General features: G+C 39.6%; 1 protein-coding gene across 10 annotated transcripts in view; it reads right to left on the bottom strand.

Moving 5' to 3' along the window:
• Nucleotides 1–1,552: 1,552 nt before the first annotated feature.
• ADGRL2 (adhesion G protein-coupled receptor L2) overlaps nt 1,553–24,794 on the bottom strand; it is a 257,131-nt gene continuing 233,889 nt past the window's right edge. For 5 of the 10 annotated variants that reach the window (XM_060276788.1, XM_060276789.1, XM_035123241.2 and 2 more), the window contains 6 exons: nt 17,691–17,782; nt 15,441–15,609; nt 11,779–11,907; nt 10,541–10,637; nt 6,632–6,760; nt 1,553–3,009 (listed from right to left, as the gene is read on the bottom strand). In XM_060276788.1, coding sequence (XP_060132771.1) covers nt 2,255–3,009; nt 6,632–6,760; nt 10,541–10,637; nt 11,779–11,907; nt 15,441–15,609; nt 17,691–17,782 — 1,371 coding nt within the window. In that variant the 3' untranslated portion in view covers nt 1,553–2,254. Of the gene's footprint in view, nt 3,010–6,319; nt 6,402–6,631; nt 6,761–10,540; nt 10,638–11,778; nt 11,908–15,440; nt 15,610–17,690; nt 17,783–24,794 lie in introns of all 10 variants that reach the window. The other 5 variants (XM_035123252.2, XM_060276791.1, XM_035123246.2 and 2 more) reach the window with 3 other exon arrangements.

The following is a 24,794-nucleotide window of genomic DNA, read 5'->3' on the forward strand; positions in this document are numbered from 1 at the left end:
TAGCTGGAATTAAGGAAAATGCTGGCAGGGTGTGCCAAAGTGAATATATAAAAGTACCTGCGTGAGTTTGATTTTTTTCTAACAATCGGCTGCAACAAAAGTGGTGAGCAGGGAGGGAAGAATGCAACAATTTAGCAAAAATCAATATAATACTTAAATCCAAGCTTTTGCAAATGAAAACCCGGAATCCCGAGTAATCTACGGGCAATTTAGTGAAAAGAAATGAACAGACAGTTCCAAAGTAGTGCATCTAAAATTAAATCCCGCTTCATGCTATAAAGCTTTGGGCAAAGTATCGGCTTCCTGCCTCGATTCCCCATCTGCTAATAGTAGTAATAACAGAAATGCTAATTTGCATATCACAAAAGACTGCTGTGATTTACCATATTTTGCAAGGCCCTGAATATTCACGGCACTCCTATAAATGCTGCAGTATTACGGTAGTTTTTTTTCTCTCCCTGTGACAAGAGCTTATCTTTATCACTAATTATAGCCATATAATTACAGTTGCCTGAAATATGACTGCAGTTTGCATCCTTTTTTATTTTCAATAAATCATATTCCTATTTGAATTTTTAAAAAATCTGTTATGTAAATGGAGGAGGCTGCCGAACACTTTTGTAACAGAGCTCATGTTTCTGATCTTGATCATATGTGACTATGACTAGAATATCAAGTAGCAGCAATGACCTCTATTCAATAGAGATATATAGGCAGCTCCTACACCAGACCTCTCCATATAAATTGAGAACTGTAAGGGAGTGATTCTAAGCTGAACTTAGCCAGCTCACACGGTGAATAATCGAGCTTATCACTCATATGTAAGAAAGAGCGTTTTACCTATTTGGAAAAAAAGTCACATTTATTTACTGTCAAACAGGTGTTAAACTTTACATTGGATATTAGTGATGGGCTCATTATTAACAGGTTTACACAAAGGGATTGGAAAAAAGCAACAAAAAAAAACCCCTGAAACAATGTACATTTAATTAGATCTTTTATCATAAAATAAATTAATTGCTAAATATAGGCAGGAGGAGTATGGAAGAGTATTTTTGTTTTCTCTTAGCTCAAAAAGGTCAGGCACCTTTTATTCATTAGTTTGTTTGAGATTCACTAGTATGTCTGTCCCTTTGACCACTTCCCTTCCTTTCAGCCTCTCTCAAAGTTAAAAGAATGAAATGGGAAGTGATTTATAACCTGATATAGATTTTTCTTTTTAAAAACACACAACAACCACCCAAATTTCTTAGTGTGCAAGGCATGAAATTAATTGGCGTCTAAGAGAATTCTTCCCGGGGGAAAAATATGTTCTTTTGGCAATAAGAAATTTAAAACATAAGAAGAAATACTAACGTCAAAGCAGAGCACTGTTTACAGTGGAAAAGAAGTGAAAATGGATAGAACTTGAGTTTTTAACATATTACGCTACTATGAACCAAGTGTAAAAGGGCAGGGGGGGCGGGCGGGATGGACAGCTTGTAGCATATGTGCAACCAAGAGCGTTTTCACAATATTTTCTTCAAACTCTTTAAAATTATTTTAATGACAATTATATTTCTGTTTGGACACAAATGTATTTATTTATTTATTTAACCCTAGCAATAGAACAAAATATAATTTCTTTAGCCATTTTTTTTTTCATGAGAACAGTTCATTGTACAGTTGAGGAAATATATGAAATAAGGCCTGTGGCTTGATTGCTAGTGGTTAGACAGGTTTTCAATCTTTACCTTTATGGAAAAGATTTGCAGTGAACCGCAAACTGATGCAGAATCTCTCTCCTGCTTTTTGCAAGTCTTGTCAGGAATAGTAAGGTACAGTAAATTTGTCCCACAGGATTTTAGCGCCTACGTCTTGTATATAATACAATGCAGGCCTACAAAAAATGATGCAGCCATATTTACAAATTTAGTTCACAAACTGCTGCAGTAAAATGGCTGGAACGGTGTGTGTGTGTGTGTGTATTTCACAATCTCTTTTACGTCAGCAGCAAGATATCTTAAAATACCTTGATGGTATCTCTTTTTTTCTGTTTGTAACAAATAATTCTTTTAGTATACTCTGTGTATATACAAAGCTTTGTTTTATAAAAATTCACAGAACTGCAAGGTCCAGTCATCTCCTTTACACAGGAGAAACCACAGGGACAACAGAAATTGTCGCTTCGAGCAGATATGAGGGAGCCGGCATGGGGCCAATTAAGTCTGTTTAATACTTGCAATGTGGCCTTCAGTATTCCTTTGCTACACTATTAAAGGCTTGTCACTAGTTGCATTTGTCCTTCCCTAACGTCCCCTTCCGGAATACATCCTTCCTTGTTAATGGGAATTATATAGCCGTCACTATTGCCCCTGCTGATTTGATAGTACATCTGAAGCTGATGGCCAGCTCCAAGGTTTGGCATGCTCTTGTAGTAAATGTCCTCATTCTCACTCCTCCTGGAAGGAGAGAGGTCTTCCTCGATGTCGGGACTGCTCTCCGGGTAAGGAGAGTCTCTGAGGTTGGGCATGCTTGTGTAAAGAGAGTCTCTGTTGGGGGACTGGAGGTGGTCTTCAACTTCGGCTGTCAGCTGGGACACGTAGCTGTCTGTCCCTTCCGTCTTCACTTTCTTCTGTGGCTGGTACAGAAGGGAGTGAGTCCGTTGGGGAATCAGAGGCGCCTCGAGTTCCTTTTGGTGCAGCTCCAGCCCGGGGTTATCACTGTGCATCAAAGATGAAGCATCTGCTACAATGGCGTCGTCTTCGCTACTGCTCCCGCCGATCACAGCTTTAATTGGTAATGTGCGCTCTAGATTGTGGTTCTTGTTGCTGCCCCGCAGGTTGTTGTGTACTAATTCCGAAATGATCATTTTCTCGAATGCGGTGTCATTCAGGCTTAGCCCACAGTCTACAACTTGCACGCCGTCATTATAGTCTCCGTTGCGTAAAGAGTAGCTGTTGTTGAAATTACCATTTAGCGGTAGAGTATCCATGGCACTTGTATCCCTGGCATTGTTCAGTGAATGTCCTGAAACAGAAAAGGGACATCTTCGGGTTATTGTCGACACCAGAGCCTAACGTTCTTATTCTATAAAGGTCTTTAATGTAGTTCAGGACAAAGTTGTACTTGGAAGTAAGACTCGAGGAACGTGAGGGTGACGGGACTTCCCCAAAAGTGTAAGGAGGTACGCACCTTATAGAAGAGAGAGAGAATTTTACAGAGTAATGCTGCTTTTCCGTGGAGCGTCAATCATACTTTTAATTTAGGAATTTGAAAACAAATGGAAAAGGTTCAAATGCAACAATTTAGCACCCAGTTGTATAGCTCTTCCCTTAAGGAAAATAATGGTCACTCCATGCGCTTGCATATGTAATGCAAAGCAATTTATAAATCAACATTTATATTTTTTAGTGCAACACCATGATTCAAGGGGGGGGGGGAGGGAGGAAATGAAAGCAACATAATTTGTCCTAAACAACACTAAATTAAAAAAGAAAAAAAGGAATCAGGTCACATACAAAACATAAGGCAAATGTGTAACAATAAACCCACGTAACTGGCAAGCAACTATTTTAATATATAGCATTTCTAACATTTCCTTTCGTGTGTGTGGTTTTTATTTATCTGAAGATGGAGTAAAGAAAAGAATGGAAAAAAATGGACAAGTACATAGATTTCATGTTAAGCACAGACAGCCACCTCTCACACTAACAGGGATTAAGGCCCACAAGCACCATCCAACAACACGGAAGACAGCAGGTGGAATGACTCACTTTGGACAACTCACATCATGTCTGTCTGCTCAGGCTATCTGGCCTAAGAGTAGCTGATATATAAAAGAAAGTAAAATGATTTATTGTAACATGATGAAGAATTACTGAGCTTCTCAGCAACTTAGTCGGAGCAAGGGTTCAGCAAATTAGATTACTAGCAATAACAGCTCTTTTTTTCCCCAATATGATTTTTGTTTTGTTAATTTTTGGTTGCGTTTAATATTCTCTCCGCCAGCAACAGCGCCAGGCTTCAGAAGGTCAGAGTTCGCCTGCAGCCCTGCAGCTTGCATCAGTCACAGTGACAGCACTGAATGAACCAGCATAGTCTGTTAAAGAGTTAGGCCCACAGACATTATGGGCGTATGGAAGTCAAAAGCAGAAATGTCAAGGGTTTCTCTAAGCATGGGTCACAGAAATTAACCAAAGAAGAGATATTAGCTGTGGAATGGGAGGAGATTATCAGCCAGGGCCGATATCTTTCAACTTGCTGGAGAAATGGAGAAATTGGATACATCTGCAGGAAAGATGAAAAGAAGTTTTGGAAAGAAGGGGGGGGGCGACTGGAATTTTATGGTGACATGCTCTTTTTCTATACAAAGAAATTCCATTTTTCTGGAGACACAAAAGACATGTAAACTAAGACATCACAGTGCTTCCCAGGCAAAGAAGAAAAAGAAAGCTATGAAAGAAACTGAATGGCATGTATCATGGATAAAGTTAGATGGTTTGTTAGTGAACTTCTAGAAGAATCACTTTTAGAATTCTAGAGCAATGTTTGGAGGGGGGAAAATTAAGAAAGAATGAAATACTGTTGTTGGAATGGAACTGACCACTGTGAGGCTGCTGCATCACATGCAAGGCTTGGAGTTGTTACAGAGAAATAAAAGGTTGTGTGTGTCTCTAAGAACGTTTCCTGTTTTACTTTCAGACTGCACTTAAAGCTGCAGCTTAAGCAAGAAAATTCAAGTTGCTTCTATAAAGATAGAAAGATTGGGTTGATGCCCAAAAGTGATTTTTCTTTGGTCAAAGAATACTCTTTTTTTTTTAAGTGGAATAACTGCAGCTAATCTTGTATTGTGTTGTTCTAGCCATCCATGCGTACTGAATTAGTTAAAAGGATAGCAGTTCTTTGAAAGCCTCTCTAGGCTTTGATTAAACAACTTTTGTAGCTGGGTATTTTCATATATGTTTCTAGATCTTTCTTGCAAAAGCTTTATCCATATGAAACATATGGCATTTATAAGAGAGAGGCAACACTTGGACCACATGCTGGCATTAATTTCCCCTCTGAAGGCATTCTCTCTCTCTTTCTTTAATAATCTAATACTTTATCCTCTATTAAAGAGATATTGAAGCATATTTAATAATCCAAAATGAATTTTCTATGATATACTGCAGAGTTAAGCACACTTGAATGTACTTCAACCAGTTTTAAAGAGGCAAGTTTAGTTGCCCGTGATCAGGTAATTCACTTGAAGTCTTTCATAGCCTGTAGCAAGATTACTGTGGGAATGTGGAAATGTTAAGTCAATTATTAAGCATTTCTGCTCAACTGTGCTCTGGTTTTAAGCAGCAAATTATTTCAGCATTGGATATCGTGAGTTACCAATAGGGCTTGCTACAGACCTCTTGTGATTTGATTTTTGATTATTTTTTTAGATTGTTCTCCAAAAAGCAGTACACATGTACTGTTTGAGCGTGGAAATATTTCATTTGCAAATTGTGAACCACTTGCCCGCTGAGTCTACTTCATGACCGCTAGTTATATTTTAATTGTGCCCATTAAAAATCATGCTGAAAAAATTTACATTTGATAGGCAAAGTTAAGTTTTACTCCCATACTTGTCTCTCTGTAGGTTGCTAGAGGAAAGCATAAGGAAAGTAAGAAAACACGAGAATGAACATAGAAACTGCAGTTTAGTTTTAAAGAATAAGGAACTTTGACATGTAACAACAGCTTTTTATCTATAGATAGATAGATAACAAAGTAGAAAATTGTTAACACAGAATTTCAATTACATTTGAGGCTAGTATATTTGATGGCTTATTCCACTAATAATTAATAAAGATGCATTAATTTTTGAACTGGCTCAGAAGTTAAGAAAAGCAGTTGGATAGTACAGTATAACAAAGGTAGGGTTAGTAATAAAGCCCTAACATCCTGATGCTGCCATGGCTGCCCGCAGTGCTGAATTAATGTTCTGGCAACTAAATTATGCATCAGAGCAGTGTCGAGTTAGGAGACAGTTGCTCGTAGCAGAGCAGGAGGTATGCCCCCATCCTAAGCACCACGTTGTCGGTGCAGCAAATACGTCTTAGGATCAGACTGTGCATCCCACATAAATGATGTTCTTCTAATTCTAGCCAAAGGGGAGTGGGGAGTTGCTATAAAGCTGCACTATACTATAGTTTGCCTCTAAATATGACTCCGGGTTCAGTTTCCCACACCAGGACCATCCGGGTGCCAATATGCCTCTTCGTGCGTTTAATTGTCTGATCGACTCCGTAAGCAGATTGTTTTCCAGCAAGCTTCAGATTATTTTTGTATTGCATAGACATGATACCTCTAAGTGATATATATCTTGAAGATGGGCTCTCGGACCGTGGAGTGTCAGTCCTGTAATAGTATATTAAGATTTATGCCACCTGTGTTAAAAACATGGGAGGATTATTGGCAAATGCTATTATGGCAAAGGCATTATCACTATAATATAGTGCAGTTTTACAAGCCTGGCGTTATCAGCAGTACTTCTCGACGGAGAGAGAGAGAAATATATTGACGGCAATTCTAGGTCTCCGGCCCAATTAACCAACGGAGGCTCTGAGCAAGATACCATCAAGAAACAAAAGCAACATATCCCAAAGTGTGAGCACACCTGGTGAGTTAAACACAGGAGCTGAAGGGGCATTACATACAACGGTTTCAGCGAGCAATGTGTTATAAGGATTGTTAGTGCCGTGTGGTCGAAGAAGAGGGTTTGTTAGTAGGTAATTGCCAGTCATTCCTAAAGCAAAGAAACAGAAAGAGAGACATCAGCTCCTTAATTTGATTCTGACAGTTCCAATAAAGTATATATATATTTTACAAAAATGTCATCATGAGTCGTGTATATCTTGTCAAATTTGATTCAGCCGAACATTTCTGAATGTATTTGAACTACTAATTTGAAGGACGGGAGGGAAAATGTAGTTAAGATTTCAGTAATTCACAGGTGCTGGCCAAATCCCCAAAGTAAACACCTGCTAAGAATGACATTTGCTAATTTATACAAAATCACTGTTAAAACAAGAATAGCAATTAAATGCAAAGACCAATGTTCTATTTCAAGATGTTACAGCTTAATGTCTCTAACCTTAAGCATGGTTAATAGGCGCCGTAATAGAGAAATCAAAATTGTGTTAATTTAGAGCCACATTGGTCAATCTCGGAAACCTACAGGGTTTATTACTAACTTAGCTGGGGGGGGGGGGAGCAAGTGAAAAACAACCTCTTCAGCCAAAGGTAAGTGATGGCAAGCTGCACGAAGCCTTTCTTGTTATATGCAAAGGAGCGCATGCTGAAGGGGGAGACATGGAGGGGTGGGAGGTTGGAGTTGAGGGCAAATCATTCATAAATTCTTACGGGAGAAAGGATTCATGCTGCCACGCTATCTGTTAGGATTTTTAAGTGAGTAATGTTTAAGTTATGTCTGTCCTCCCTGCAACAATAATCTTAAATGAACACACTGAGAGCTAGAACAAACAGCTTATTTCTGCAATTTCAATCCCAATGCATCAACACTTTTTGCATATGCCCTCTAAAGAAGCGGAGAAAGTTTCTAAACAATTCGTTAAAAACTAGGCATTTGAAAACCCATATTGATCTTGGGTATCTTAAATTAATACAGTTGTCAGGGGAGATGGAATTATTGTGCAGTCTTTGTGGACCCAAATGCATCATATATACACAAGCAAGGCGAAAGTGCCGTTCTGTTGAGCAAAGTGACAGTGGATAGGAGAGGTGGATGTTGTCTGAATATATTACATGTCCAGAATGAGAGAGAGCGCAGCCAAAAAATTTACATACAAAATTTAAATTGATTAGGTTCTCATTGTGGCAATAGTAGCAGATATTGCATTTTAAATATTAATGCCTTTATCACTACTCAAAATATTATTACTGTAGGTAGCAAAAATCCTGCAGTTCAGGGAATTGCTTTACTGACAGATTATGTTAATCTTATTTGGTGTTTTGTTTCATTTATTTGATTTTCACATTTTTTTCATATATTTTTTTAAAGATGCAATCTAAATACAAGAAAGTGCAATTCAAATAATCTTCCTCTATGCTGTACATTGCAAACTTTTTGCTGCATGGCAGTTTCAGCTAATTACCATAATTCTTGATGACTCTATGCTCCCCCTTCCCCACCTCTGTCTTAATTTCTGCACCGTGGCGGAAAGACTAGCGATTCTCTTAACTCCAGTGTGTCGGCTCTGAGAACTCAAAGGCAGTCATCGGCAACCTCCGGCCAATGGGCCGGATACGGCCCATGGAGGCCGTTTATCTGGCCTACAGGCTGCCCGTGAACCGAGCCGCCTACTCGGCAAGTCCCCCATGCGCTGCGGTAAACGGGCACAGCGCGGTGCGGGGACTCTTCGAGCGGCGTCGGAAACCGTGTCTATGAAGCCGCAGAAGTGATTTCTGGCGCTGCGGACATTTTGGAAATGGGCAGCCAGCACCAGAAATCGCTTCTGCGCAGCCGCGGACATGCGCAGAAGCCTTTCCCGGTCTTCCGGAATATGGGCAGTGCAGCACCGGAAATCACCCTGTCTGGCCCACGGATGATAGTCTGTGGGAATCCTCCAGCCCACAGGCAGAAAACGTTGCTGATGCCTGCTCAAAGGTCATGGTATTTATTATTATTATTATTATTATTATTATTATTATTATTATTAACTGAAAAATGCAGCACTGCCTACCTAGAAGTTCAGAGTACATTTCATAGGGAAAGTCCCAGTGCACGGAAATTAGTGGAAGCTTCCAAATGGGACTTGCTGTTTTCTCTCAAAGATTCTGCCCAACTAGCTAGAAGACCCTAGAATTGCAAGGAAACTGGAGGAGGAGATGCTGGCAGTACAACCAGTCAGAGAATGGACGATGTTCTACTTCTACTTCTGCTATATGTTCCATTCACATGCCATTAAAAAAAAAAACCTGGCTTGGGGCCTATGCAGATGTTGCTTGCCATGGATAAAGGTCAGCTGGAAGCTGTTCTACATCCATTTCCTATTTCTTTACGGAGAAAGAAGCATCTGAGCTTCGTTGTACCATGCATATTTGAACAAAAAACATTCTGGCTCTCCTACCCCAACACCCATTCCTGAAGGAATGGAAACTTTCTATTGTGGCATCAGGGAGATGCAGCTTTCAGAAAAAACATAACAGCCTGATTAAGAGGTTACTTCCTCCAGGAAAGGAGAGAGGGAGGCTATAATTGGGTTATTTTTTTTCCCTTGTTAAAATCGCAGTAGTCCCCTACCTACCCTAGCAGCATTTTCAATTTGCCAGAAAAGCTGGCTGTGGCCAAAGGGCTGATTGTTAGTTCAAAACATCTGGACAGCGCTAGGCTGGGGGTGGCAGATCTAGATTTATTCCAAAGGTGGACTTCCATATCTGCCCCACTTTCCCCACACTCCCTGCTTTGTGTAACTCTTGGCCTGGTGAAGAGTTCTGAGGAATACGAAAGCTTGCTCACTATTTTCTGACATTTTAGTTGGTCCTAATAAAGAAACTGAAACATCCATCAAGACTCCAGATGCACACCTTATAGCTAACAACATCAACTGTGGATTTTGGAATTTTATTGTGGATCAACATAGATTTATTTGGCTTTTTTCTTTTTTCTTTTATTACCATCACCAGGAAAGACCCTCTTATAAACTCATTTTTTAAACAAAATAGATAACACTGCAGGTTTTGGATTGAGATTTTAGGGGTACAGTGTTGTACATTAGTATTTTTTTTTATAAAGTTATTAATATATTAAGATTTGGATGAGAAGCTTTGGTTAGTTTACTGCTGGAGATGGCATGGGTAGCCTTCATAATCATTTAGTATACTTCTGTGAAGAGTCTTGAATGCCTGAGAACATTCAATCTGAGTTATAGTGATAAAACTGTGAACAGACATCTTAAGGCTGGTCTGTGGCTCCCCCCCCCCTTCCTTCTTCTCAGGTTGTCATGTGGCAGACAAATGCTGTACGTTATAGATATGATCAAAACTATACTGTGGGGAAAACCGTATTTGCAGATGTCTTTTGTATAGAGCTGATGTCAATTTGATTTCACAGGCAAAATGTCCGCATATGGAAATCTTATGCATTTACAATGTCACTGTGCTGGTATAGTTCTGTTTCAGTTTTAGACTACAAAGGTTAGCTAAAGTTTAAAATTATGTTCTTGCTTTTATGTTTAAATTATTGATGAGACTTATTTAAATACGATTTTCATGAATAAGAATGTCAGATTCAATCCTGAGCAAAGAGCATGAGGGAACTAAGTTTTAAATGTGTTCAAGACCGTGTTGAGCTATATTTTTATACGTGTGTGTGTGTGTGTGTGTGTGTGTGTGTGTGTGTGTGTGCTTCCATTCCAATGCTGAGCTATTTAACCTACCTACCCCAGAGCACATCTGCTTATTTGGTTTATTTACTGCAACCCAGTTCTCCTAAATTCTTATTTTTTTATAAAAAAAAATACCGCCAAAAGAACAAAACTAGAGTGTGATGTGTCCAGCAACTGACCTTGATTAAGTGTTGAAGTGCTATTGATATCACCTGAGATAAAGGATGATTCAGATTGTTTTCTCACAGTGTCATTCCACATCCTCCTTATTCGGCTCTGTTAACAGAAGAAATAGGGCATAGTTGTCACACCTTACATGGCAACCTGGCACATTTAGCTACAATCCTACGGAAGCCTACCTTGGAGTAAGACCCAGCGAAGACGGTGGGGCTTACTTGCAAGTCAACATGCGCAGAATTGCACTGTTAACCAACTTCTCTGTCATGCCTGCTGCGATGCATGTTCTTACGACCAAAGTATTAGAGAGGAGTATGGAACTGGTTGTGGTACGCTTGGCTTCAAACTAGTTTCTGGCTCTTTGGTGGTCACTTAGGACATCAGTTGGTTCATGTTGCTGGGTATTTTCTCTCCAGCCTGAGCACTTAGTGCTTGTGCCCAGGCTGAGTTGCAACAACTTCAGTCCCAAAGTGTAGAGGGAAGTGATGCACTTAATTATTAAGACTGGAAAGTCATTAATGCACGTTCTTTTAGCTGAGCTCTGGCATTAAAGTTTAGGAAGGTATTGTGGAGCTGCAGCATTTTGATACGGGAACTGGCCTAGGCTACATAAAGAAAAGTGAGGTTGAATGCATTTGATGGTTGCTCCTTTAGTTGCATTTAAAATAAATAAATTTAACAGAAAGCAAATGTTTGGACTTCTTTTTCAAAGGAATGGTAACAATGTATTTATCTTTAGTGTCACTGATCAATCAGGCTACTATCTTTCTCTATTTGTAGTATTATTATGCATACAGGAAAACTTGCTGAAAATGGTTATATTTTACCTTTGTAAAATGGAAAGTCAGATGTGGAACATGTAGGCTCCCGAACTGATTTATATTAAGCATGTCTCAGACTTACTGCTGACTATACACGCTATTAAAAACCACATATCTTGGCCACTTTCTGGCCATAAGTAAGAAGTAGCTCTAACTCTGCTTATGGACCAATAAGAGAGTGTGTTGTTAGTGTCTTCTTTTTTAAAAAATAAAAAACTACTATCAAGCTTAACCTTGAAGGAATGTTTAGAATCAGGCCCAGAATATATATATCTATAAAAGCATGCAATTGTCATCAAGGCTGTTATAATGAGAACACAATTAGTGCATCTGAATGGAACGCATCTCAGCGGGCTTTTTATGAGCAAGGTTAATTAAAAGATGCTATCATTAAAAGGTTCTGTCAAAATATTTGTTACCTGAGTGCCAGAGGAATAGCGAGCACTAGTTCTTGTAGTCGATGCCTTTACTGAACTGTGTGGGCTCTCTGTTGGCAATCCTCCACAGCAATACGAATGTCTGAAGCACTTGCCATACTCCTTACGTACCTGTATGTTAATAACGATGCTCATAAATATTCATGCTTTCATTTTAAATAATCTATTTCTGTATGTATATCTGTATATTTCTAGCCTACCTGCTCCTAAGATCTGAGGCAGACAACAAAGGTAAACAGGGCCTTCTGAAACAGGGCCGATTTTATATTTCCAAGAAAATTAAGAAAAATGTATTAAATTTTTACAAAATTAAAAGCGTGTAAATGAAACACAAAATCCTCACCTCCCTTATGCCTTGCAATTCTCCTTTCTCTAGTTATGTTCCTAGCTGGGGAACTACAGGTAGAAGGAAATCATAGACAAAATGTGCCCCATAATTCACATTCCAGCGTGGCTTGGAACCCTGACCAGGTGGAGGCTGCGTCTCGACTGGCTGTCCCAGCACACTGCAAACAGTTCCAGACGTACTCTGGTGTGACCACTTAATGCATGGGAAGGCAAACTAAGGCCCGGGGGCCGGATCCAGCCCAATCGCCTTCTAAATCTGGCCCACGGACAGTCTAGGAATCAGCATGTTTTTACATCAGTAGACTGTGTCCTTTTATTAAAAATGCATCTCTGGGTTATTTGTGGGGCATAGGAATTTGTTCATATATTTTTTTTCAAAATATAGTCCGTCGTCCACCCCCAAGGTCTGAGGGACAGTGGACCAACCCCTGATGAAAAAGTTTGCTGACCCCTGGCTTAACGGCTTGAAGAGAGCCAGTCCGTGCCAAGCAACTATTGGCTAATAAAGTGGAATGAGAGCAATGAAGACAGCTGGGCACCATAGTTGTAGTGGCTTGGGAAATGGAACAATAACTTAACCAGTGCAGCCGAGGTCTATGGGGAGCCCAGCGATGAGGTTACCATGGTGCAAAGGCATCGGTGGAGCCAATCTGGTGCTCTCCCTGGTGCGTTTGAATCATGCCAACCTCACTCGCTCCTCCACAGTAAACCTAGGTGATGGGAGATTAGGTAAGTGCTGCCACCCCCCACAGACCACTACTGGGAGCCACACTGCTAATTTCAAGGATACATATTTGGGATTGAATTTATTTGGACTTGGAAGGCACAAAATAAAGTTGTATTTCAAAGTCTAGCGTGATCAAGCTCACAAAAATGTAAAGCTACGTGAATGTTGCTAATACCCCCAGGGAAATAAGATTAATACTATGCATGTCAAGTCAGAAACAAGTCCAATTCAGTTTAAATGGAGCTTACTCTCAGGTTTATATAGGATTACAGCCTAAAAGATTTCAACGGCCTTAGAAATTTAGGCCAGTGATGAGAATGGGCATAGTATGGGTTTCCTATATAAGCTGCAAAATTGTGTATGTGTGTGACCAACGACTGTCACCATCTTTTTAATTCCCCCTGCCTCCCAAATACCACCCCCTGGGGCTGATTTTTGCCTAATGTCTATACTGCTGTGAATGTACATTATCTGTCAGTGCCGCACATTCCACTGTCATTATTTCTAAATTACAGCTTGTTCAAAACTGAAGGAAGTAACAGCACTATCATCTTGTCAGGACTAGAAACATAATAGTTTTCACTTTCACAATTCTATTTCTCTGTTCAATTTAGTGGCCAACTAGTAATAACAGAATAAAAAGAACACATTAGCTATGTATACAGAAGTAGAATGATATCCAGGGAAAGACACTGAAACTTTTTAAAGCTTAAACGGCAGCCTGAATGCTTCTTGCAGGTATGAAACAGCTTTTGCAAAGGTTAAGCTTTTTCCACGCTCAACTGGCACTTAATATTGCTTCTGACTACTGCAACATAGTATAAAAACAATGCATAATTCAAATAACAAATAAAGGCAGTGTGCCTTTTGATGTTACTGGTTTTTTTAAAACAACAACATTGTTTATAATAGCCTAGAGTAGGAAGCATTTGTATCTTGACTGTTTTCATTTTAAAATGTTTCAAATATTCATTCCATTCCTCTAATTCAGAGGAAATACCTACTGTCCAATTGGCAATTCCCCATTTCATGACGCAAATCACTTTGCCTGTATCATAGCAGCCACACTCAAACTGGAGAGTATACCAATTGTAAAAAATAATAATAATGAAATGCCAACTTCATTTCAAATACAAAAGGCTACTTCTGATTCAACTCTTATCAAACTAGCAGCCAATAATCAGCATGCCTTTTATCCAATGATCTCAAATTAATGAAATGTCCTATGAATCAGGGATCCCAATGTGTGAGCAGTAATTTGATTTTCACGGTTCTCTTTAAAATGCTGATTATAAATAGTATTTTACCTATATCTAAGTACAATCCTGCTCTTGGAGGATGGAAAGAAAAGAGCTCTGCCAGGGCTCTCAAATCAGCCTGCTGGGGATCAACTTTGGCCAAAAGCTTCACCTTATAATGAACAAATCTACCATCAGCCAGAAAAATCACAGATGAAAAGAAAGATGTGCTACCGGGGTTGATCCCATTCACCAATGCTTTTCAGGGGAAAGGAACCACCAACAGCTAACTGCTGTTACTCTATTTTAATATACTTATTTGTTCCATGCTGCATAACAGAGGCCATATACGTTTGTTGAACCACAAAGCCCATCCATTTTTAGAATGATTCCTGATGCCTTTTATTTATTTATTTTGCTTTCTTAAGCATGGACGTAGCCAGGCTTTATGTTGGTGGAGAGAACCTCAGTTAAGTATTTTTATTGATTTACTTGATTTGGGGAGGGCAGCTGCCCCTCCCCCCCCGGCTATGCCCATGTTCTTAAGTGGCTTTGAAGCTTTTCTTTTAAAGATAGGCACATTTACATGCCTAGTTTATGGCCCAACTTGCCTTGTAACTTATTAGCACTACGATTGTAAGGAAGTTGCCTTGAAAATAGCCCCATTGATCTCATTTGAGATCTTCTTCAGAATAGACACATATAGAATTCTGCTCTAATTCCCCTACATTAAACATGATAACATGGAACTTACTGCATCCAGACAATCCCAGTTACAGTGGTGCCTCGCTAGACGAATTTAATTCGTTCCACAGGTCTTTTCTTATAACGAAAAATTCGTCTAGCGAATCCCATAGGAATGCATTGAAATTTTTTTGGAAATTTTTTTGCCCATAGGAACGCATTAATTGAATTTCAATGCATTCCTATGGGAAACCGTGATTCGCTAGACAATTTTTTCGTAAAACGCATTCGTCTAGCGAGGCAACCTTCGCTAGAAAAAAAACTTCTGTTAAGTGGAAATTTCGTTAAGCAGGGCATTCGTTAAGCGAGGCACCACTGTATTGGCGTGTGTTCACTTTCGTCTGTGACATTGCCACCTAGGGGGAGTATTGCAAGAATGCAGAAGAATGGGTAAAAGTAACCCAACAATCAGGACTTCTAACAGCAATTTTGTTGACAGCTGGATCACAAGTTAAACAGCAGAGCGCTGCGTTCCACCTGTCTATGCACTATATCATCTATCTATCATCTATCTAATGCCTTGTTTAAAAAGAGATATTGGAAATATTTTGGAGATACAGAGAAAGTGTACATGTGCAATGACTCACTTTCTTTTGGAGTGCACAATGAAAGATGAAAATAAACATTCCTTGGAAAGAATTAAATACTGTGAAGAGGTATGCCATCACAATGGTCTCATCGTTGACATAAAGCAGTCCAAAAGACCATGTTAGGCCCAGAAGACACAGGAGGGCAAATGCACCCAGGGCCCAAGACCTGAAAAAGAAAAAGCAATTTAAGTAACACTGCCATTTTTTAAAATTAAAAAATGCACATTGCAAAATTGCATATTAAAAGTTTACTTGCTGCAATTTATTTTTACTAGGTTTTTAGTCATATATAATTATAAATTATCGGCTTTTATCTATTATAGGAAGAGCAATTCCGTTTTAGTTTCCAATGAAAACAGCAGCGGTAGTTATTTTAAAATGCAATGTTCTAGTACCAGGTCCAGAAACCCCGTTGCTTTATCTGTATGTATGCGTGTATATTTGGAGATTTGAAAGTGTCTTTTAACCACTAATGGATGCCCATATTTTAACAATTGTGCTTGCATCTGACACACACATACACAAATAACACAAATACACAAAAGTTAAATGGCAGATCAAAAGCTGATAACCTAAAGTTTGAAGACTCTGCTAAACTAGATAGTCTAACTTTCATATGAAAGTGCCTTACTGAAATGTGACAAATATATGGATTTAATCACAAAAGAAAGTCTTTGAAGGATATTTTGTCATGAATAGTTTTGGTGGGGAAAGAAATTGCAGAGGACAGCACAGAATGAAGGGGAAAGGGGTTTATTCAGTGCATTCCACATCTAACTAATGATCTTACTTGATAAATGGCTTATTATCTTCATAGCTAGAAAGCATTATAAGCAGAAAAGAGAAACAAAATCATTAGACAGAATTTAAATTGAAATTAATAAGAAAGCATTTTTAGTAATTTTATACAAAAATTAGTTAAAATTAGAAAATTCAAAGTGCAGACGCAAGCAGTTTAAAATAATAAAAAGCATATAATAGTTGGAAATAGTTTAGCAAATTAGATTATCTCCAAAGTTGTTAATTAAAATTATGGACAATCCAGAAAATTGTCCAAATTTGTAAAGTGTTTTTTTTTAAATAAAAATAATTAAAAAGTCATGCTTTAGATTTGTTAATGTAGGGTTCTATCTTACCCAGGTAAGTCCGTATTATAGTAGCCATCACAAACACGGTAATTACTGGTGTGGATGAGAAGACAGAAAGAGGAAGAAAAGGAAGAAAAGAGAGGTGCTAAAGATTAGCTCTCTCTCTTAACATGCAACATGCAATGAAGCTGATATTGTGACCTATCTAAGCAACATCTAGTTTATAATGCTATAAATCTGCTCTTGCCATATTCTGCATTCAAAGACAATTCAAGAGCCCACTACTAAGCACATTTCACTTGGGAGCACCAATGATGTCACTGGATCTGACCTCCAAGTAAGAGTGCTTATGATTAGGGGGGAAAGTCCTGTCCCTCTTAAGTCTAGCAAAACAATTTCATTCTAAATATAGAATGATCTAAAGCAGGGGTAGGCAATGTTACTCCAAAGGGTTTATCCCACCCAACCCAAAGGCTTCCCTCCCAGAAATCTATTCCCTCCCTTTACCCACATAATGGATGCTTGGGCTGTAATTGGACAATGGAATCTTATCTTTCCTACCTCTGACCTAAAGCACGATCCACCACTGTAAGATTCTCATTAAGAATATTAACCTATTGCTCTACTTTCAAGAAAGGGAGTATTGTGATTCTTGTGTGGTCACAGGATAAAAGTAAATATTTGTTAAATTTGCATGAAAAGCAACAGATAATCTTCAAGATAACAAAAGAAGTAGAAGCAAATTCTCTTAGGGGAGTGGGGTTATGAATGGGGAAACCGCTGAGAATCACTAGCATCTGAAAATAATTTAACAAAACATACTCAGCAGAACAACACCAGCCATGCAAAGAGGAACACCGTTTGGGAGCTGCATTTTAAATGCAAATGAACTTGCTACATTGCTGAGGAATCTCCATGAATGCATCAAAACAAATGCTTGGCCATTGTTCCAAGCAGAAGTTATTTAATTTCCAAGTGTTGCCTGTGTCATTATAGCAACAAATATGACGAGTAGGATTGGTGCTGTTTACTTCTAATTGACATCTGTGGGCTCTGGGAAACAAAGCCTTGTGTTGCTAATGGAAAGGGGGAGCTTTCAATCAGTTGGAACAATCAGAAAAAATAATCACAGTTCTGGATTCAAACACAAAGCACTTACTTAATGTTTTCCAACCTGCTAGAGTCTGGTTTCAAAGTGTTTGAGTGCTTCACCATTTTGTACAGTGTGATCACCAGGAAGATAATATTCAGCTGTCAAAACAGATAGCAATGAAATTAAACTACTTCAAGTAACAAGTTGGTAATGACGATGCTCTAGACTAAACAAAAAAAGTGGTTATTTTCCAAATTATTCTGGGGCTGGTGACAGAACAGTCTGCAGAAAGCGGCTGCAAAGAAAGGTTAGATCAAGAATGGCCAAAGCCCAGCCACTCTCACTCAGTGCACATCTTGTATTGTTGTTCATTTTGGTTTGACGTTTTGGTTTATTTGTGCTTCATACTGCCTAATGTTAAACATTCCTGCACAAAAGAACGTAAGGAAACATATTTCAATGTCTTTTTAAATGTACACCTAAGATGCTTCATGTGTCGGTCTAAAAAATTAAAGTGTGAATAACAGCTATTGCTCCGTGTTGAGTGTGCACTTGGTGGTGACTTGAGGTAAGCCATTGCTTAATTTATGAAATGGCCCTTCAAGTTGGGAGTCCTGAACCCAAGTCTCCTACTAAATTACCGAGAAAGGAAAGTCAGAGTGGCAGTGTTCCCCTGTAATAGCTGCCACAGTTTAGTGCTTTGTGGATGAGCCAGAATGAGCACTGCATTGGACTCCTGCAACCGCGCACGCCTGTAACGCTGCCAGCAGAACAGTGTTGAAAGGGTCTAGTTTCAATTTTGAAGAATCCCGGTGTGCCTTTATGTTTCAGCCAAGGATCCTGTTTTAAAACAAACTCTGGTTAGTTTAACAAGCCAACTTCTGTCACGGCACTGTCAGGCAAGGAATGTCCAGAGTGATAAATTAACTTTTTATTGTCAAAACTACACCTACAAGTTAGGAAAATGTGGGTCTATCAGTCCTGCATTTCTCAGCTGCTCCTAGGAGTGCACCCAATGAGCCAGTTGCAGCAACAGAGAGGCCCCACTCATAGGGTTGCCGTATTTCAAAAAGTAGGAAATTAGGAAGACAAACCCCGCCCCCCCAAAAAATCTGGACGTATGACAGCCCTTCCCATTCATCAGTGTTCAGCCTGGCCTTGACAGCTTAACAATCCATGGTCTGAAATTGGCTACTTAGGAAACTTAGCAGAGCTTGTTTTAAACCAGATCCCCTGGTTTGAACTTAACAACCAACCAGGCTTCCCCCTTGCCATGTGAGAGAAGGAGAAGGAAGGAGGAGAGAACGCAGTCAGATGTTTTGCTTGGGTTCATTCCAACTTAATCATATAGCACTGAACTCTAAGCATTACATATGAATGAGCCCTGTATGTAGGTTATTTACATGCCTGTGATATAAATAATGTGTAATAAAACAAGGAAATTCTGAACTAGCCAGGTTTTGAACAAGCCATTATAGATCAAGAGAATAGAAACTCAAGGTGAAATTAATCTGGCTCACATGAACAAACTCATCTCAAATGCTGGTGCCGTTATTATCATGGAGAAAGAACAATTGATTATAGTAAGCATGGGACACCCAAAGCAGAATAATAATTTCGGCATGTTAATGACCTAGTTTACATATGATATACTTGACAATAAACTGCAGCCAATACTGGGAGTTAAACTGAAGCCAGTTTGATCCCCTGTTGCAACTGCAGGAATTAGCAATGACTCAGACTGCCCTTTCCACTTCCCTGTAAAGCCATAGTGTAAATAATGCATTTATTTTGTACTCTATAGCAACCAGGCAGCTCATAATGCTTTCTTTTTTGTCCTTGCTGTTTTGCTGTGTATTCTTCCTAGCAGAATTGGCTATCTTTTCTCCCTTGCAAAATGGTTGCACCCTTACGCAGACAGTAACACAGATCTTTTACGTGCATTGTTTTGAATATTAACTAACCATTCTATCAGAGGAAGGGACGATGGGGCCGTCGTCCTGTAGTTTCTATACCCAAGCCTTCTACACTCTGGGTTGTACAAACTGGCTGCCTACTCTAAGTGGAGTGGCACTGTTTGCTTCTGACAAAAAGTGTTATGATTTCAGGCTGCTTCTGATTCTGTATTTTGGCTGCCTTGAAATCCAAAATCCTGCTGATGCCACTGTGGCTGCAGGGATCAGCCGCTGTCCTCCTAACCAGTGAGTCACGGCTGCTTCTGAGACACAAATATCTCTTCCTGCAAGCATGCTTATGCACTGAGGGGGGGGGGGGTGGAATGACTTCTGTGATAGCATCGCTGCACCCCTGAAGTCACTATAAATTGCCTGGCTGTGACTGGTGTTGGTGCAAGATTCCCATGGATGATGTGGATGTGTTTGTCCATGCTGCTATGCTAATATCTCTTGTTTCTGCTGGCATAGCTTTGCTTTCTACTTTGCTACTAGAGTGTCCAGGATCATGATTTCATTACTCATGGAATAGTGGCCCTAATTGGGCTACTTCCAACTGCATTCCTCACTGGCAGGAGTTGAAGATTGCCATAGATGCTATAACATCAGCCAAATCCCCGTGGATATCAGCTGTGGAAACCAATATGGTTTATGAAGCAAGCCCTCCTACCTCCCTACAGCAAACGTCTCTCCCCCACCCTCAAGACAGCAAACACTATCCATAACTGGGGTCAATGATATCATCATGCTACTCATGCCAGGAGACGGCTAATCAGATTTGAAAGTGGTTGAAATTGGCAAAGGAATAAGCCCAAAGTAGTAGAATCCTTGGGGGGGGGGGTCATAAATAAAAACCAGAAGGATAAGGGCAACGTTTCTGAATAGTGCCAAACCCTAGGGATGCTGAGTAGAAGGAATGTTCCTAAATTTTGGACATTGTAGATTTTTCTTGGTCTGGAGCATGGAGTGTCTTTTGTAGCTGTGTGATTTGTGCTCATAATGTATTTTGATGGCCATTGACTATAAACAATAAAATATATTGATTGATTGAAAAAATAAAAAATTGAGTGTCTGCTTAAACATAGAAAGTGAAAGAAAGAGAAAGGGTGACAGAACAAGAAACACTGCACTTTGATTCAGCTGATAAAGGTCCTGAATATGATGGTAAGTGAAAATGAAAATCTCTTTAAGGATACAACATACTGTCGTTCTAAAGCAAAGTAACTGAGACATATGACAACAGAGCATGAGATACTTGTTCTCCACAAGTGAAATATGATTTAGTTTAAAGCGTCAAGCAAACCAAATAACACTAGTTCACTCTGTGAAAGCAATATTCAAAAGTCTGATTTGCCTATGCTCCAAGTACCTATTAGAAAAGTATTCACTTTTTTGCTATTAAACACACACACCTGGTAAGAACATCACCATGGTAGGTGAGAGCTCTGGGAAAATGCATCTCCTCTAGATAAATCACCTCTAATCAAGGGGTAAACAAACTCAGACAGATTGCCATAATATCATGTAACATGGAAAGCAGAAAGGGGCAGAAAGGGGCAGAGGAATTCGTTTCTTTACAAGAAACGACTTGTACTCGCAATTTTTATGAAGAAAATATTTTGCTTATGCCTCACTCTCCTGATTCTTCTCATTGCTGTCTAAGAAATCACACATATTTGTAAGGTGTGATTGGTGTGATTTAAATGCTTGATTTCTTAAAGAACATTAATATTGTGTGTGCCTTGAAAGCCACTGAATCGATTCCTTCAAGGAATTGATTCAAACTCACGGAAAGATTTCTGTTGTCATAACACTATAAAATGATCTTGTAATTTTCTCGTGATTAATGATTCCTCTGAAAGGGTGTGAGAACTGTGGACCTATTGAGTAAGGGTGAAGTGCATGGAGAAGGAGACTTCTGCATGCCTAGTCCTAGCTCACAATATGAGCCATGCATGAAATCCAAGGCACAAGAGCACAATACATATATTGCCTATATTTTATTTATTTGTAAACCACAATTTCCCAAAACAGTACACTGTTACGAAGTCTGCAAACTAAAGTCAACAAAACCATTTCTACTACTGCACTATTATTACTGTATACAAAAAAGTCTGAAATGCTAAAAGGCCCATCCGGTAGCACCGGTGAAACTGGGTATGGTGTAGGATAGTGATACTTGGGATATAAGCTTTGTTATATTGGAATATTGGATTGTGAACAAGCTTTGTGCCTGCATATCCAACCTCTTTCCTCGATGCAATTAAAGCAAGACGTCATTTACTTAGCCATAGTTTCTCATTGTGTCTGAAGTGGGAAACCATGGTTACCAGGTACAGAACAAGTTAGGCTCTTAAACCAACTTCAAGCTGTGTTCTGAGAACTTGGTAACCATAGTTTCCCAGTTCAGATGTAATGGGAAAGGGCAGTTGATTGAAGTGTCCCTGGTGTAATTGAGAAAGGGGCAGAGAAGAGGCAATGTGTATGGAGAAAAGGCTTACAAAACCAAATGTGATTAGCCCAACCTGGCACAATGCCACCTTTATGCTGATCACCTCTTCAGTGGCAGTGGTGGGGAACTGGTTTCATTTCAGGGTTAGGTTCAGTTCTCCTGCTTCCACCAAAAGTAGACATATTATTGCTATATGTCACTCTGAATAATCAAATAGTGGCATACAAATGAAGATAAACCAAACAAATAAACAAGTAAATGGTGTATTGCTGACATGGCACCTGGAGCTATGGAAACATGTACTTGAATCACGGAAGTTTACTACATTATGGTGAATTCATTTTTCTAGGATGATGTAAGCATAAAGTACAGTATTATACATCCCCTCTCCATACAGCGAGCACAGGAACTATGCCAAAATTTCTAAAACTTCCATTACTCACACTGAGGATTTGCCAATATTTTGACCAATGGATGAAATCCCAATGCCTATTATGCTATCGCTGCAAAGTTGCTTTGTCTTGGATGGACAGTATCACTAAGGAGAAGCAATGTCATCTCTTTAGAGATCATATGTTTCCCTATTCATGAAACAGAACCACATCCAGAACGCTTTGGGTCAGTCATCTTCCTGCAGGCGATTCCTAAGGCCCATGAGAATCTCTCTCAGGAGCTCAACACGAATGACAAGTCTAACCCAACCTCAAACCGCCTTGAATTATATTAAGTGAAAAGAGGCAAAACACAGAAAGTCAAAATTGTGGGCTTTTCTGACCAGAGTTTGCCAAGTGCACTTTGTTTTATTAAAGCCATCAAGCTGCTCAATTGAATTACATTGAGCTTAGCAGCTTAAAATTCATTCCACACAGCCTGAAGTGCTGACATGGATATGATAAGACAGAAGAACAGAAACACCACTCCGAGGTAACCTAGCTGAACTGCACATGTTCTGACCCTGTTTGTCCTCCCTGGAGCTTTTGTTACCTGGCAGAGGCAAGCTCTAAAATTGCTCTTCTATCTCGCAGATCCTTGCTCTTAGCCAAGCAGAAGCCAATTCCTCTCTGGGACTGGCAGCCCGAGAAGTGTTGTCTGAAGGAGCCCTTCGAAAGGAGTGCGCAAAGCTGAACTCTCCCTGAACTTAATTAATTATTAAGGATGCAGATGGAGCTGTCCAAATGATAAGAACAGCTCCTGACGTGTCATGATCCAAGCTTTCATTAAATCATTTCAGGCATACTAATGGCGTTCCACTGCTCATTACCCTCACACATGCTTTCTTCCATAGATACAATAACCCCGGTGCCCCGTAGTCTGGAAGGAAAGTCAACCGCGCTCCTTCAAGGGTCCTAACGTCGCACGTTTCCTAAAGCGCCGAGAACAGGCAAGGTTGTTTGGGAAGGCGGTCCTACCTAACCTTAAGAGGGAAAGCATCGGGTGGGTGGGTGTATGGCAAGGAAAGAGAGGATAGTGATATTTACTGTAAATGCAAAAACAGCAAGGCGTGCAATAAAAAGGCTGTGATCAAGAAACACAGAAATACATAGTCAACAACACAGTGTGGAGCTGCAAGTGCTTGATCCCATTCAAAATAATGAGATCCTAATACTGACCAATATATTTTTTATATAAGGCATAAAAGCTTATATAAAAATCAGTGTATGTATCAAAAATTTCGATAAAAGGACAAAGTCAATGGAACGTCTGGTTGCAGATTTCCCCTTGGACATTTACTATTCCCAAAGAACACAATTTTCTTCCAGTTCCTTTAAAACAAATAGATAACATTATACTACCCATTTCCTTCCCTCAAATTAGCAGCCAATTTCAACAAGATCATGAGTGCCTAAATTTATATTAGATTATCATGGCCACAGAATCTTATCTGAGAATGTACTAAATAAATCTTTTGCTTGAATTACAATGGACTAAAGCCTCAAGATCATATAAATGCTGATAGCGGTCCATTAAATCACCGACACTCGGGCTTTTATTTTCTGCAACTTATCAATTAAGATCAGTATAGGCTATAATTTATCTAACTGTTCCTTAATGGGTGTATTGGTCTTTCCCCCAAAGGAGTCTACAATTTTGTGTATGTGGGCTGGAAGTGGGAAGAAGAGAGTAAGATCTCAAGTTCTAAAGCCAGTAAATTAAACTGTGATTGTTCTCAATTCAGTGTCAAATAGACACATCTGTGTACTGTGTACACATGATAACAGTTATGCACAAGGTAACATATTGACAGGGACTGGAAGCACTCTGACGAATATGTGATGGAAGCAAGGGGGTGGAGGCTAACCCAGGAGAGGAGGGGCAGAGATTTTTGGGGTTGGGTGCCACCCAGGAGCCAGGAAAGGAGAAGAGGAAGGGTCCAAGCAGTCAGAGTTGGGGGTGGGCATGCAGGACAGGTTGGAAGTGGAGGAAGAGACTGTTCACTGTATCCGAGAAGGCCCAGGTTGTGTGTGTGCACTCACGTCAGACAAGGGTACCTAAGCCCAGGGGGGAGGGAAGTGTGGTCCTTCTGTTTCTTCAACTGCTTCACCAGGCATGAACTTGGAAAACAGCTATGTAGACAACTACATAGTGTGTATCCGGGACGCCTAAGGAGCTGCTTTTGAAAATAAAGAATTAGCTATCTGCTGTTTGCCTTTCCTGGCTGGGTGTGCCCACATATGTGTAAGGAAGAAATGAGGGTGTGTGTTGTTGTTTTTTGCTGTGTTTCATACTCAACAGTGACCAAAAAGCTTGGCACAACCTATAATGTAG

The sequence above is a fragment of the Zootoca vivipara genome, chromosome 7, assembly GCF_963506605.1.
Source record: "Zootoca vivipara chromosome 7, rZooViv1.1, whole genome shotgun sequence".
Classification (NCBI taxonomy): domain Eukaryota; kingdom Metazoa; phylum Chordata; class Lepidosauria; order Squamata; family Lacertidae; genus Zootoca; species Zootoca vivipara.